This window comes from Pygocentrus nattereri, chromosome 18 (genome assembly GCF_015220715.1).
Source record: "Pygocentrus nattereri isolate fPygNat1 chromosome 18, fPygNat1.pri, whole genome shotgun sequence".
NCBI classification, from domain to species: Eukaryota; Metazoa; Chordata; class Actinopteri; order Characiformes; family Serrasalmidae; genus Pygocentrus; species Pygocentrus nattereri.
This window is the reverse complement of record NC_051228.1, coordinates 3,721,593-3,739,046: the sequence shown is the minus strand read 5'-3', so window position 1 is coordinate 3,739,046 and position 17,454 is coordinate 3,721,593. Positions and strand designations below refer to the sequence as shown.

The 17,454-nt window shown below is 38.9% G+C and overlaps 1 protein-coding gene across 3 annotated transcripts in view; it reads left to right on the top strand.

The window, feature by feature from the left end:
* Positions 1–17,454, top strand: part of LOC108437803 (protocadherin alpha-C2-like) — a 334,331-nt gene that overhangs the window by 27,007 nt on the left and 289,870 nt on the right. For 2 of the 3 annotated variants that reach the window (XM_037547175.1, XM_017715171.2), the window contains exons 2-3: positions 2,107–2,165; positions 9,938–10,026. The exons of the other annotated variant lie outside the window; for it this stretch is intronic. In XM_037547175.1, the coding sequence (XP_037403072.1) occupies positions 2,107–2,165; positions 9,938–10,026 (148 nt within the window). The remainder of the gene's footprint in view (positions 1–2,106; positions 2,166–9,937; positions 10,027–17,454) is intronic. 3 annotated transcript variants of the gene reach the window in all.

The window sequence follows — 17,454 nt, the reverse complement described above, 5'->3', positions numbered from 1 at the left end:
AGATTGTGTGGGAGAAAGCAGTCTTTGCGCAAGCTCCCTCCCCTCTGAATTCACCTGATTAAAGAACATTATTTACCCAATTTATCTGGGGCACTCACTAATGCCTCAGCCCAGCACATATTCCCCAACCCAGTTCTTTACTAGGACGGATAAAAAAAGACTGGCTGGATCTCCCTTGTAGTTCTAGCATTGCTTGCCTGTTGCTGAAATAATATATAGTAATGTAATATCAAGACCTCATAAAATCTTTACTGTTTGTATTGTTTATGTTTTTCAAAATGCCAGCTGACCAATGGAAATTAGGGATGCATGAAGATATCACAGTCATATCAATATTGGTTTGGAAAAACAAACAAAAAAAAACAAAACAAAAACAAAAAGACAGCCACAGCAGGTTTGTCTGAGGATTTAAAGCGATATTTGATGGTGTATGTATTTTACTCCAGAAAAGCAGAACATTGTTGGGTTATTGCCCTAAAATATCCACATTTTATTCATTTGACTAAATTTTTAAACACGTGTTCCATTTCACTGCACTGCTAATCCAGTTGGATCTAGTTAAGTTCAAAATGTTATAAATATTCATCAGCATCTGCAGATATGCTAATGAAAAATACTGGATACCAGCCCACAGTTCCCATAATAGATGTTGGTCCAACATATCTTGGAATGATTTATGAAATTACCTTTTCAGAAGTTTTCTCCTTATTGTGGCAATATTTTGTGTAAGTTTGTGGACATTATTATGATGCTGAAATGTGTTTATAGATCTTTTGGATGTCAGTTCCAAGAGCAGTCCAGTTCTCTACATGCTCAGTTCCTGTAAGGTCCATCAATGCTCTCTGCAGTTTATTACATTATGTAAGCCCGCAGATGAAAAGGAGTGAATTCTCACCCCACAGCTTCATAATGGGGAAACTGTGTTGGGTTGCAGGACAAAATGCTTCTATCTGACCAGTGCTGAGTGTGGTTTCAATGGCTTCGATTGGAGGGATAGAGGATGCTGATATCACATTACAAGGGATCAGCTGGTTTCTTGAGATGATGTCATTCAGTTAAGAGGGGAGTGGGGTGGCTATGGGCAAAGGAGGGGGGGGGCCTTGAGGAGCATTGTTTAGGTCGATGCTCAGATGAAGAGGAGTGTAGATGGAGAGTGAAGAGTGGGTCATGGTGTAGGGATGTATATATAATGAACACCTTTAAAAATAAAGAAGCAAAGGACTTCTTGAGCAAAGCAATACAACAGTGGTTTTCAAATACCGGTCCACATTTTTTTGCTTGATCCCAACTCCTGTGGACTTCTAATAACACAGGGGAAAATGTGGACCATCCTGTGGTCCCTGAGAACCAGTCATAAAACCACCAACATAGAAGAATCATTCTTGGTTTTCTTAAGTGTCTCTTCCTGGCATTGAAATAGGAGGAATATGGCAAAAAGGTGGTGGCTGGAGACAGGTTATTGTCTTGGAAGGCCTCTAGGCACAAGAGTGTTTGAAGGCCCCCCACATATGCTATTGTATCTACATTATAACTTTTCTGTGTAAGATTTTTGAATATTTACATATTCAAAAAACATTTGTTCATCCAACATTTGTTCCTGTAGTAAAATATGCTAGGTGTTCCAACGACCACAGCCCTTGGAGTTTATGGCCCCTGGGCACAGACCCCAAAGGCTCGATCAATAATCCATCCCTGGCTAGAGTTAATCTGTTCCTGGCACACAGGAGGCAGTGAGATAGATGGAGGTTAAGGATTGGATGGGTGTAAAAGGGAGGGCAGACTAAGTGTGGAAAGAGTGGGTGATTGACTATTGGAGGTTTCAGCCCCACAAACCTCATGTGCTGGGTGACTGATGTGGCAGTAATTCACCAGAACAGCCTCTAGCTCCTTCATGAGCTTATGAGCTCTCAACACGAACGCATAAACAGCAGCTCTCAGAGTCATGGAGCTCAGCTCAGAGCCTATCACCGGCCCCCGGTAGGTGCAGCTCATATGAGAATGCAGGGAGCACAGACTCACACAGAACTCCATGATTTATTGATGAGAACCTATCTAACCCTGTCCCACCTCCCTCTCTCTATCCCTCTCTCTCCCTTTCTCTCTCAGCCCAAGGGACCGAATGCTGACTGGAGGTACTCTGCATCTCTGAGGGCAGGAGTGCAAAGGTAAGCACTTTTGCCCTTCTTAATCTTCTAAAACGGCTTCAGCCTGTTTCCTCGGTTCTTAAACTGTACCTATACTTCATAGCATCACTGTAACATATCAACAGTTATGGACAAATATGGAAAAATACATTTAATAACTGAAAAACAATGTATTTAATGAATGGACCAATGGAAACGAAAAAGAAGAGTGATAGAAATGGTGTAGGTGAGAGAGAGAGAGTAAGAGAGAGATTAAAAGAGAGATAGAGATAATAGGAAGGGGGAGAGATGTTTGGTTTGCAGTGCAGAAACAATGCAAACAATGTGACCACCAGTAGCCCACCATGACCTCTAACTCCATGTGAGCCAACTGTCCACACATACACAGACATCAATGATAAATTATGTCAATAACTGAGAAAAACCAAAAGATTTATGTATGTATGTATGGGGTCTGGTTCCACTGACTTACATTAAAAGTAAGGTAGGTGTTTTCCTTCTCCTGTAAACTTCATATCATAATAACGTCAATATATCACTGTTGATGGAACAAAACCTCAGATCTCCAAAATTATAACTTTACAGGAGAAGGAAAAATACTATCTTACTTTTAATGTAAGTCAATTAGGCCAAACTTATTTCCAAGTTATTTTTAGCCATTTCTTTCACTTCATTCATCATGAAATTTATACCACTGTTGTCAAATCAAAACCTCGTATCTCCAAAATTGTAACTTTCCAGGACAAGAAAAAAAACATACTCTACCTTTAATGTAAGTCAATGGAACCAGACATTTTTCCAAGTCATTTTAAGTCATTTCTTTTGGTCCAATCATCATGGAATTTACACACAATATAGAGGACTATGGATATTTTCAAATGATGTCAAAAACTGAAAAACGACAAGAATGGAGATACGAGGTTTTGTTCCAACAGCAGCGATACACAAGATAAAGGTCAACAGCGGTTTTCAAATTGTCAAAAAAATGAAAATACAAGGTTTTATGAATGCATGTTAACTCATATTTTTTAAGCCTAAACCCAGTTCTAGCCTTAACCTCAGAATCAAAAACTAATTATTTTGTCTTTCAGTTTTAAAAATTCAAAACATGGAGCTTTTGTTAGTAGAGTATAGGCTAATTGTCACTTTACAGAAATCCATCCCACTTCCTCTCTCTCCATTTTGCTGCTCCTTTTTTTCTTATGATGTCAGGATATATTTTGTGCTGAAAATGCACGAAAGCAGTCACACACAAACCCATGCACACACTGGAGCATGTCCGGTAGCTAAAGGCCTGTTCTCTTCTCGGCAGTGTGGATATCTGCAGTGATGTGGTGGATATAGGTCATCAGCATTCCCTGCACCAGATACACAGTCCTTCAGCACTGAGCATGAAGGACAAGTCAGCTGATGAACTGCACACACACACGCACACTCTCTAACACACATATTAAAAAGGAAGCCTCTTTGCATAAACACACACTCCTAGCTCAAGTGTGCACTCTGAGAGCCCATTTAAATGCATAAATTCTCACAAAATTAGTCATCAGAGCCTCAAAATAGACCTTCTCTCCTTCCACATCACCTATATTCACACTCGTGCATCTGTGTGGAAACATATACATTTACTTAAGGGCAGAAAAAAATCGCACAGATCTCCCAACAACTAAATGTAATATCAGTCTTGTGCACCTTTTGCCTTCATCATAGCTCCCATTCTTTTCAGGAGAATTGCTTTTTTTAAAGAAACTTTATTTCTATATTTTTCTATATTTTTCCACCTCTCCAAAGTTCAGTCTTAGAAATTGGTTTTGCATTTTCTTCTTCTTACAATTCAAGTAACCTCAAACAAATTCAGTGATGTTGAGGTCTGGACACAATTCAAATTCATTCAAAAGAGCATTTGTGAGGTCACTGATGTTGGACGAGAGGGCCTGGCTCAGATTCCTTTTTCTAATCCATCCCAAAGGTCAGGGCTTTGTGCCAGACAGTAGAGTTCCTCTACACCAACCTCATCAAACCATGTCTTTATAGAGCTCACTTTGTGCACAGGGGCTCAGTCGTGCTTCCTCAAACTGATGACACAAAGTTGGAAGCATATAATTGTATAAAATGTCATTGTACCTAGAGGTAACTAAGATGCCCAAATCCTGAAAAACAGCCCTGCCCATTATCCCTCCTCCACCAAACTTTACTCTTGACACTATGCATTCCAGTGAGTAGCATTCTCTTAGTATCCACCAAACCAGGAATCATCCATCAGACTGCCAGAATACCACCAGAATAGTCCATCAGATAGTTATTCATCACTCCAGAAACCATGTTTCCACTGCTCCAGAGTTTACATCACTCCAGTCGATGCTTGGCACTGTACATAGCAATCTTAGTATGTAGCTGCTGGACCATGAAAACCCATTTCCTGAAGCTCTTGATGCCCAGTTCTTGTGCTGATGTTACTTCCAGCATTTTTAACTCTGTAGTGAGTGAGACAACAGAGGATAGATTATTTTTACATGGTATAAGTTTACTTACTCATTCTACTGTCAGTGTGTATGGAGATTGCATGGCTATGTGCTTGATCATTTTCACCTGGTAGCAATAGCTGGATTAGGAGGGGTGTCCATGTACCTTTGATCACATATATATATATATATATATATATATATATATATATATATATATACACAACACATACAAGACCAGTTGTTTGGAAATGTGCCCACCTTTCAGGAGTTGTTAAGCAACAATTCAATGATCTGTACCCTTGACACCCAGTAATTCAATGATCTTTCTTCTTGACTCTCCAGTAATTCATAATCTCTTTCCATGACCCTTTGTTAATATGGCCATTCATTCTGGAGGTTATTACACTGGGCCAGATGTAAGTGCATGAGAAAACACAGCACAGAATGAACCTTGATATGGGCTCATAATACACCTGAAATTAACGTTCAGTTTATTAAGACTGTAGCTAATCATGCAAACCATCCATAGGACCGCCTACTAATTGCATGCACTTGTGAGTCACAGGGAGTAAAAGCAGAAAGAGTGAACAGACAACAGTGTTAATACATCTTACAAGGGTGGTTTTCTACTCTGGCTGAAAAAAACAAAATTTTGAGCTGTGCCTAATCATTTCTGTGTATATGAAATGTGTTGAGTAATGTTATTCTGTTTGTAAATATTGTTTCAGTACATTTTTGAGGTTTGAGTCTCTGTGTCTACTTCTATTTGAAGTTAGGTCTTCCATGAATATACTTTTGGAGCACTACTGATAATGTATGCCCAGTTTTAAACTCCGTGCAACAGTGTCTACAGCTAATCAACTTCAAATCAAGCGGAATATGTAACTCAGCCGCTTTTTAAATATCCACCTATTGTTTTGCACAACCCTCCTTCAAATGAAACATGGGCTTTCCCACACCAGTTTCATACACAACATACAGTGGTGCTTAAAAGTGTGTGAGCCCTTCAGAATGTTTTATATTTCTATACATAAAATAGATAACAAGAACCAAACTTAAAACATGAGACAAAAACATCAGGCTTGGTCATTTATTTATTGAGGAAAATGATCCAATATTACAAATCAGTGAGTGGCAAAAGTGTGAACCTTTTGGATTAGCAGACCTGTCTCGCAGTGGCTGAAGTCCACCATCAGGAGAACACTGAACAACAATGGTGTGCTTGGCAAAGTTGCAAGGAGAAAGCCGCTGCTAAGGATCACATGGAAAATCTTTGCTAAGGATCACATGGAAAAGCCAGAAGGTTATTGGAACAGTGTTTTGTGCACAGATGAAAACAAAATGGATATTTTTGGTTAAAATGAGAAGCATTATGTTTGGAGGAAGGAAAACACTAAATTCCAGCATACAAAACCTATCCTATCTGTGACACATGGTGGTGGTAGTATCATGGGTTGGGCCTGTTTTGCTGCAGCTGGGCCAGGATGGCTTGTTGTCATTAATTGGAATGGCCGAGTCAACATCCTGACCTTAATCCTACACACTCTCAAAAAAAAAAAAAAAAAGGTACGACACTCACTGGGGCAGTACCCTTCTTGTCACTGGGGTGGTACCCTCACGGGTACATCTCAGTACCTTTAGTCAGGGAGCATAGCTGAACCATAATCCACTGAAAGCATATGTTCTAAGATGTATTGACTCCACACACCCCGCCTCGCCTCCAGGCTTTTTATTGGTTCTGTTTTAAAACATTAGTTTATAAAAAGATACAGATATCTACTTTTCCATTGGGAAAAACTTATTTAAGGTACATAATTGGACCTTAAAACCACTGCTGTACCTTTGAGGGAACATTTACATGGTTTGTACCTTGATGAACGAATCGTGTACCTGCATGGTTCCTTTATTTCTAACAGTGTAGAAATGTTGTGGAAAGACTTGAAGCGAGCAGTTCATGGGAGGAAACCCACCAAAAGGGCTAAAATTCCACCAAGCCGATCTGCAGGACTAATCATCATTTACTGGAAATATTTAGGTGCAGCTATTGCTGCACAAGGAGGTCACACCAGATATTGAAGGTTCACATACTTTTGTCACTCACTGATCTGTAATATTGGATCATTTTCCTCAATAAATAAGTGACAAAGTCTATCATTTTGTCTCATTTGTTTAATTTGATTCTCTATATCTACTATCAGGACTTGTGTGAAAATCTGTTGAAGGTCTAGCTCAAATGTATGCAAAAAAATATAGAAAGTTCTATAGGGTCCACAAACTTTCAAGCACCACTGTAGCTTTTCCCATGCATAGTATTTAAAATCAATTAAATCGGACTAATTTGGTCTAAATAAAAGGTACTGAATTTTAAATTAGTCATAGAGTTTCCCAACAACCTTATGCACTTATGGGCATAATTAGGCTAAAACTTGTATATGACCCATTATCTCTCAGTCCATGTTCTTCCCTGTTGTTTTGAAACTGTGTGTGACTAATCTATAATTCAGTGACATTATTTAGACCTAATTATTCAGATTGAATTCACTACATAATCTAATTCGTTTGGAGAATTTAGTTTTTACCTTTAACAACTTCCTATTCTGTGACATCACAGATGGCCAGATCTTATTCATGCCACTGCAGAGTAGAGGCTAATTTCCAGCTTCAAACGATTTGCCGAAATCTATCCCACTCCCGATCTCTGTGTCTCGCACATACACACAGAGCAAGGGGTGCTGGACACACCCTGTGCTGCATTGCAGATGCCCTGCTATACCCACTGCCTCATAGCTCCACATGTCTTACATTCATTATGGATGTATGGAACACTATGGCAGAACCCAGCGCCTGGCAGTCGTGCGGGTGCTTGTCTAGATTGTGGTTGCCATGGCAATCAGCACTGAGGCTGTTTGAGGACTGAAGGCCTTTGCTGTCATGCCCATGGAGAAAGCAACAGCTTCCTTGTAAAGCTGCGTTTAATGTGCTGCACTGGTGTGGCGCGTATATCATTCACTTTGCAATGGTTTTATGTGAATGCTCAGTTTTATAGCCTGTCTATAGTGTTTCTACTGGGATAAAATAGAAAAGAGAGGTGCAAGAGTTAAGAGGCTGAATAAGGCAGCAGAGGAAAATGACAGTAAATTGCTGAGGCGTAATGGCTTTTAGGGTGAGCTATTTGAAGATATATTTTATATGATAATTAGAGCTGGGCTTCCAGTTTAAGCCATACATGTCAAACATCTGTCAAAACAAAGAAAAGAAACACTTCTTTACGATAATGCCAATTTCTGCTAGCACCTGTATGGGGTTTCTAATAATATGTTAGCACTAAAGTAACTGAACGTATTTAGACCATTCTAGATTAAACATGGTCATCTGAATCATGTTTATGGCATTCCATATGTTTTACTTCAAACATTGTGCTGTTATTATATATTTTTACCTTATATGTTACAGTTTTCTTCAGTAAAATGTCCTGAAATTGAGCTGCCACTGTTTTCAGTTTTAAGCAATTGGCTGAAACAAGGTTAGCCTACCGCACATATTCAGTCAATGTATCTCGAACTTACAGGAGTCCTGAGATAATCTCTCAAAATTGGTCCCCTCCATTGTAAATCTAAATGTAATTATTTGATTATTTTTTACTGTCACTTCCTAATTATGCTGGCAGTTAATCTGTCAAATAAGATCTTCAGTCCAGCTCTTGAAGTCCTAACCAATGGGAGAACTCACTTGGCTGTATCTAAAAAAAAACTGACTGGTCAATTTTCATTTCAATTTGGACGTTTCAAGATTTAAGCCCTTTTAATTCCAACCAAAATGTAAACAAAGAAATAAGACCAATTTGGACAAACATGCATATTTTGAAGGACTAGGAGGCTCTGAAGATTCCCCACTGCAATTATGCCCTTTTCTGAGTCTATCAAGGACATCGCCAATACCTCTACATTCTTCAAACTATGATATTCTATTTAGGGTGATTTTTGAGTTTGAATGGTAAAATTGTTCTTTAGATTGATGGAGAATGGGTGAACTCATGGTTCTAAATAGAATCATTTACTTTACTAAAGAACCCTTGAAGAACCATCTTTTTAAGTGTGTAGTACTCATAATATTTGGTTGTTCAGCTTCAGTGTAATTTTCTGTTAAAATATGTTTTCTTGAATAACACAATAGATGTTTTGACTGGAGATTATATAAATGAACTATGGTCTTTGATTTTTGCACAGGACTATACTTACTTCACATAAATCTACATGTTATGTTTCAGTTTAGTCACTGCCGGCAATGGTTGCGTGACGGCAATAGATGATAAATAAGTGAAAATGAATTTGGATCAGTTGAACGGTTGAATCAAGTAAATTCAGTGTGTTACATTTTCAGTCTTATTTTTCCATTTCATTGCCTTCACTTGCTGTTTCCCACTTCTTGCCTGTTTTATCACACCCTCTCTGTCTGTCTCCTCCTATTCCGGTCCCTCTGTGTCTATTAGCCGTCTCCTCTGTCACTCCGCGTTCACTTCACCGCACCTCGCAGGAACGAAAGTGCCACAAAAACAGACCATAATAACCCATGGCAACTCTGCGTGTCGTCTCATACACACTGCAGACGCATCAGATCACATACAGTCCGACATGCACCTTCAAGAGGCGCACGCACACACACACACACACACACAGCCACACTGAGCGACCCGAACACACAAACATGCATACAAATGCCAGCCAATGCAGAATAATTGAGGCGTAACACACAGACACACATGTACAGATACACACACACACACACACACACACACACACACTCAAAGAGCATAAACTTATAGTGCCATGCAAAAGTCAGAGACCACCTTTCATTCAATTTCCAGTCTAATCAGATGCTTTATATATATAGACTGCATTGGTTGGTTGCATTTAATGATTCTCATGATCTTAGTGATCTCTTGGTGGTCTATCAGGTCTTCCAGGTGGTTGTTAGGAGACTCTTTATGTTTTAATACTTTTTTTGAACACCCCCCCATCACACACAGTTTTTTCAAACCCCTGCTTCTTTCACTTATTTTTGTTCCTTTTCTTAAAGTTTATCTTGTCATAAACGTCTCTTGAAAAATGAATAACATGTACTTAATTATCATTTAAACAGGGAAGCAAATCAATGAAATGTGGTCTTTGCACAGTGCTTCATATTCCTGGTCTACAGCTTATTGTACTTAAAACTGAATCACGGCAGCCTCTTAGTTTATTGAGATGATTAGTGTTCTAAGTGCTTACTGTTTTGAACCATGCGTAGTTCTCAGTGGATGACGTTTGTTGTTTGTTTGTTGTTTCACAGTTCTGTTCACATGGAAGAGTCTTCAGCAGTGATGCAGGGCGCGCAGGGTGTGCTGGTGCAGAACTGGCCAACCGTGTCCAGTGCTGCAGGTGAGACCACACTATGTCCCAGCAGGGCAGGCCAGGCAGTGAGAGTGAAAATTTGACATGCGAACAGTGTCAGAGTTTTAAAACATTTGGTTCACTTTGGGAAAAAAAAAAGTGGAAAAACAGCCTGTTAAAAAAAAAACAACAATTACTGTTATTCTGTTGTTACAAAAGCAAACATTTTGCACAAATCAGTGTATTACAGCACTATGGAATTATAAAGGGTGTTGCAGGATATCAGAACAGAGTCTGAAAGGCAGAGTAACAAAAACAGCTTGTTTGGTTCTGTGGGATGAGAAAAGCTTGGAACATGGTCATGTAAAAATTGTGAATGGTTGTTTTGGTAAATAAACATATACAAATGTCACGAGTGGACTTTTATTGGGCATTAGATCTTAGTTACACCACTGGTAATGCACATGATGCATCAAAATGGTTAAAAAACCTGAAAATAAAGGTGTAATACTGCAGTGACAGACATGCTGATGAATGGAAGCATGTAATGATGAAAGGAGCTGTAGAAGAATATTAAATAATTTAGAAAGTTCAAAGCAGATTACTTGACAACAGGGACAGTAAATAAATAATTATAATATATTATTTAGCATTTAATAACTTCTTACACACAGAAGTCCAGGAATATTGAAGAAAACAATTTAAAGATACCACTTGTTTGTAATATTTCAATTTGCACTGTATAAGTTGTTAATGGACTGGCGACCTGTCCGGGGTGTTTTCCGCCGTATACTCAATGACCACTGGGGTAGGCTCCAGCATCCAACAGGATAAAGTAGCTTGTGTATGTGTATAAGTTGTAGTTATATATAAAATAACAGCAATTATTAATATGACAAGTGATTGCGCACTATTATTTGTTTATTTATTTGTTTATTTGTTTGTTTAAAGAAAAATAAATTCTCCAACTGTCCTTTAGCCAAACCAATACTAGCTTAGATCTTCTATTTTACCTATGTTTTATATATATATATATATATATATATATATATATATATATATATATATACCTTTTATTTAAAATCAGCGTGAAAAACACCACATTTCTGTTGTTGGAAGAAAACCTTCTCCAAAATAGTAACTTTACAGGAGAAGGAAAAAACTTTTTTATTGTTTTAACTTGTTTACTTTTAATGTAAGTCAATGGAACCAGAATTTTTTCCAAGTCATTTTGAGTCATTTCCTTTGGTTCATTCATCATGAAATTTAAACTCAATGTAAAGAGTGACAGGTATTTTCAAATTATGTCAAAAACTGAAAAATAACAAATTATGTCAAAAACTAAAAAAAAAAAAAAAAACTACAAAAATGGACATACAAGGTTTTCTTCTGATAACAGTGATATTCATGTTATTCCCAAACATTTGGGGGGAGTTGGGGTGGGTGAGGTGTTTGGTGCATGCTTTGTACATTTGAATGTCTTAGGTGAAAAGTGCAGGAGACCTTGTCTGTCTGTATCATGTACAGACTGAGCTGGATTAAGGCTGATATGATGTTAAAACACATCTGAGACACCGGTGTTTACTGTTGACCTTTTTCAGGCCTCAGTGACTGGGTTTAAAAGAACGGCAGCTTGGTGAGGCAGCCATGAGTCTCAGATTCAACCCGGGAAATGATACGCAGTCATAGATTGCGCATCTTTTGCCAACCAGAACCTGTTTCAGCCGGCAGAACAGTCAGGGGTCATGACTGAAGGGCCTTCCCGTCTGTGCTTTCGCAGAGAGAATTTCCTGTGTAATTTAATGTTGTGTTTATCAAGTACACCCTTCAGTCCAAGTCGACAAGCAAACACATAATTAACTCCCAGATGTGCCTCATTATTAACTGACACTGTAATTCAGTTTATTTTGGAAGAGGAGAGCATGGGCAGTCTTTTGAGTCTCCTGCCGAGTTATCGACACCACATTTTAACAAACCTTAACGTTCTTTTGCCTCTTTTGAGCCCTGCATCCATGTTCCACCCACAGTTGCATTCATTCATGTTGCGATCTTAGATGCAGGAGGTCCAGAGGGTGTGGCAGCAAGCCCTAGATTTCAGGATTGGAACTGATAAAATAATAATAATAATAATAATAATAATAATAATAATAATAATAATAATAATATTCCCCTGCGATGGACTGGCGACCTGTCCAGGGTGTATCCCGCCTTTCGTCCGAAGACTGCTGGGATAGGCTCCAGCATCCCCCCGCGACGGAGAAGCGGCTTAGAAAATGGATGGATGGATAATAATATTCTGAATGTATAACAATTTGAGCATCGTAAAAACCTACGTGTGCTTTAGAGTGGAGTTTGTATTTTTATGTTTCATTTATAGCCGTTACTCTGTCAGTTAATGCTGCATTTTCATTACACTAAGCTGAACTGCTCTCCTTGCCAAATATTATCTTTGGGGGCAGGCCGTAAGCCACATGTGGGTCGAGAGAAAGTGTATGTACAGTTATAGACTTATATAACTCCCATCTAATGCAATAATAACATGTTGATCAACCATTGTGATATAAACCGAGTCTGTTCTACAGTTTCTCATTAGGCTGAATGAATAACCGACTCTAAATGTAGGTATTGTGATATAAACCGAGTCTGTTCTACAGTTTCTCATTAGGCTGAATGAATAACCGACTCTAAATGTAGGTATTGTGATATAAACCGAGTCCGTTCTACAGTTTCTCATTAGGCTGAATGAATAACCGGCTCTAAATGTAGGTATTGTGATATAAACCGACTCTGTTCTACAGTTTCTCATTAGGCTGAATGAATAACCGACTCTAAATGTAGGTATTGTGATATAAACCGAGTCTGTTCTACAGTTTCTCATTAGACTGAATGAATAACCGACTCTAAATGTAGGTATTGTGATATAAACCGACTCTGTTCTACAGTTTCTCATTAGGCTGAATGAATAACCGACTCTAAATGTAGGTATTGTGATATAAACCGAGTCTGTTCTACAGTTTCTCATTAGGCTGAATGAATAACCGGCTCTAAATGTAGGTATTGTGATATAAACCGAGTCCGTTCTACAGTTTCTCATTAGGCTGAATGAATAACCGACTCTAAATGTAGGTATTGTGATATAAACCGAGTCCGTTCTACAGTTTCTCATTAGGCTGAATGAATAACCGACTCTAAATGTAGGTATTGTGATATAAACCGAGTCCGTTCTACAGTTTCTCATTAGGCTGAATGAATAACCGACTCTAAATGTAGGTATTGTGATATAAACCGAGTCTGTTCTACAGTTTCTTATTAGGCTGAATGAATAACCAACTCTATAGTTGTGACTGGTGGGCATTTAATCCTCGGTGTGTAATTGCTCATCTTTTTTGTGACATTTTGCCCTCATAACAAGCCTGAGTACCTCTGTTAACAGTCTAATTTGTACAAAGGCAGGTCAAACACTCCCTCACCTTCTGCCAAATAAGTAGGTGAGATGGAGCAGGTCATTAATTTCCAGCCATTTAATGACCTTGTCACAAATAAATAGTGTATTCTTAATTAATGTTGGGATTATCAGGGATTTGGGAGCCTAGGAGAGTAATAATGGAAACATAGCAGGTTACCTCTCTCCTGTGAGATTTGAATGTCATGGTGCAGGACTGAGGTTGGGTCAGTGAGTGCACAGTGTTCATATTCAGTAGTCCTCACAGATATGGACAGACAGAGGGGGATCGATCTGCTGTCCCATTAGAGAGATTAGACAGAAGGCGTGGATCTCCTGGGTGGTAGATGACTGAAATACTGACAGTCTGATTAAGCACAGCTGGAATGGACAGTGAGGTAGATGGACAAGGAAGGGCGGAAATCTATTAATTTGGTGTACCTGGTTGCCGCATCCCTTAGAAGTCTTTTGCTGAAGTTCTGCTGCTGAAAATAAAAGCATCTTGCTTTGTTGTATGAATCATTAGCTGCTATTTCCACATGGCAAATTCTATTGAAGGTGCAGATTCTAAACTTTCAGTCTGCATTTGTGTTTGTAAATAGAAGATGCGATATTTTATCATGATTTGAATTTTTTTAAATGTTATGTTTGGAATGAACGCCATCCTCCATTCACCGAATTTCCTTTCAAAACAACCATTAACTTATTCATTTTTTAATGTGAGGTGTTCGTGTTTTGCTTATATCACAGCCTCCATCTTTTCAGGAGATTCGCTTTTTAGTTTTGCAAAATAAATATAGTTTTTTCATCACAAAGTTAGTTACCTTTCCCACTTTTCACGATTCAACAATGCAGAGGTATAGCATTCTTTTTTATCCATTTCATAATCTTATTATGTGCTTTTTGCCAGCCTTATAGCATTGAGCGTCTTCTCACAGTGAATTTTTCAGATCTGAAACAAAAATATAGCTTGGTTTTCTCTGAAAAGGCTTCTTACATACTAAGGCCTTTAATTCAGTAACTACAGGGACTACAATGCATACAAATGGAGCTTTTCTTAGTGTGTAATAAAACATTGGGCCTGTATTTAGGCTTATGGCCTGGTAAGAGGTTAAAATACTACTGCTACTATTTTTCGGTGTTCTATCAGATCTTGCAGGTGGTTGTTGGGATTCCCATTTTGTCTGTCTTTTTAATAATTTCTTCAGTTTGGAAACTCTTATTCTTTCACTTATTTTCTTTTCACATTCCCCTTTCTTGTGTAAGTGGATTGTCTTATATCCAGTCTTCTCAGAAATATCAATGATGAAAATATAATGAAAGCTAAGGGCTGTTTGAATTGGAAACTAACTGTACAAACGGTAGATTCTAACCTTTGCACAGTGTTGTACATAGTCTTGTTTGGTAGAAAGAAAGATACTGTACATTTTTATTATGATCTCATTTCTTAACGTCGTTTTCATTTGACTAGTACAGCTAAAACAAACTGGTAGCTCTCAACATTCACAGAATAAAGACTTGTCCTCATCCTGGTCCCTTGAAGAGAACCTGATACACACATATGCACTTCTTTATTCTCTGCTTTGTGTTTGACTCACTAGGGTGATTAGTGCCAAGCTGGTATCGACTTGGTGCAGATGTGTTGTGTAAGCATTGCTTTGCTTTAGTCTACACTGGATGGTAATATATTCAGCTCGATACTCCTGTGCAGTGAGGAAAAGCAGAGCCACGGAGGAGAAGAGAGAAGAGAAAAAGACTGAAATGAACAAGCAGAGGAGATGGATAGATGAGGAAGCTACACAGTGAGGTATATGAAGGATGGAGAGAGGGCGAGAAGGGGGATGTGGGGGGTTGGAGATGCACAGTTCAGGATTGGCAGGCCCCTGCGGTGGTCTTGTTGCTAGGGAACACTGTGTGACTTGTTGCCAGGCAACAGCGCTGAGAGATACGGCTGCTGCGGCAGGGAGTGGGCGAGAGAGGGATGGGGGAGGCAGTTTCCATGGCAACCATTCATACTCGGAAGGAGAGAAAGAATCGGGGAGGTAGGGTGAAGAGAGGAAAGAGATGGATCAGGGAACAAAAGAAAGAGAGGAAAGACAGGCAAGGTGGATGAGAAAGGGGGGCAGGAGGCTAAAGATAGAAATGAAGCTGAGGTGTGTGCATTGTGGAAATTTCATCATGAGTGTAGGGTATGTGAAATGTAGGCAGTGCCCCCCACCCCACCACGACCACCACCACCACCACCACCACCGTGTTGATACCAGTAATGGGAATAGATTAAAAAATATAATAATGTAGGCCATCTGAATGCAAAAAATTGGGCTATCATCATTTAGAAACCCCCCCAGACATCTGGGTACCATGGTAACCTCCTTATTGAGAGCTATGGGAAGCAGCTCAGAGAGCTGTAGCAATGCATGCTTAAAAATAAAGGAGCCAATAAAGGTTCTTTGGAGCAAAACTGTAGAGCAACAACTATTGATTTCCTAAATTGTTGCTCAAATGAATGATTTCAATTGAATTTTTGAAGGAACATCAGTCCTTTAGGAGCCTAGAAATGGTTCTTGAGTGGCATTGCTCCAAAGAACCTTTTCTTTTAAAGGAGTGTGGAGGAGAAGTTGCATGGAGAAGTGCGGAAAGCTGTCTGAGGGTAACATATTCATGGGAGCGTGTTCTAAATAAAGCTCAGGAACTTGGCGTATCTTTATCCGTCTTAACAGAGTCGTCTGCTGCTGTTGGAACTGTCTCGCACCTGAATGCAGATGAGGAGCGAGTTCACACTAAATGAGAACAGGCCAGAGTACAAAGCAGGCAGATAGAGACACAAAGCGAGAGATGCTTTACAAAGAGAAAAGATGTCAGCAAAAGGAGGGAAGAGAAAGAAAAAGATAGAAAAAGACAACGGGTTGCTTGGCAGTGGAGCTAAAAGTGGAGGGCCTGCAGGGGTGTGGTCCTGTACTGCCAAATCTTCCTCTGGGCTGCACTGTAAATAAAGGAACGCTAGTAAAAATATTCGATAATCTTCATTTGAATATTCAGTGCTCACCTCGTTATTAACTAACATTCAATAAAAAATCGAATGAATACAACGGATCTACAGTTTGAATGTAATGGATTCTAATAAATCTCGTTCATGGCCTAAAGGTACGCTTTTAAAAAATAGGGTTCTTCAAGGGTTCTTTAGAAAAGACAATGGTTCTATGTGGAATCATGCACACTCAAAGAGCGCTTTGCATCATGATGGTTCGTTACATCGTGAAAGTGTTCTTCAGATTGATGGAGAACGTGCTGTAGATAGTTCTGTATGGAAACTTTTTGAAAAAGTTTCTATATAGAACCATAAAGGGTGCCACTGTTGTTACAAGCCAAACGACACTTTTTCTGGTACTACACAGAACCCTTTTTGCTAAGAGTGTAACCTTAATGTCAGCTCAAATCCTACACCTAATCCCAAACCTAATCCTAAACCTAACACTGTTGACAATCACCAGAGTTTCACCAGAGTTTTGGTAACAATTTGAGCATCTCTAGAATATCCATAGAGTGCTCTCAAAATAAAGTATAACCATCTGTTTGAAATGTGATTATTTTGACTTCTCATCTTATTTCATACTTGGAAGTGAGGCAACTATGACATCTGTGCTCTTATTTTTGTTTTTAAGTTTGATACCCATCATAATTCATAAGCACTTTTTTTTTAAAAAGTGTGCCAAAAAGGGTTCCTGGGACGTCATAGAAGAACCATTATTCAGTCTCATAAAAAAACCCTTAAACCTTTAAAGCCTTTACCTTTAGTTCTGTAAAAAAAGACTTTAAATTCGAAACCACTCACCAGCAAGATTTTGTAGGCAATCAGCAATTGTTCTTCTATAGCATCACTTCAAAGAATCTTGGTTGTCACCTTTCATTTTAAGAGTGTGCTTGATCTTTATACACTGGAATTTACGGCCTTCATTCAAGGCCTCACGGCGGGCAATTTGAATGGTCTTGAATGGTCTTCTTGATGCCCTGCTGCTGTTTTTGGTCCACCAATG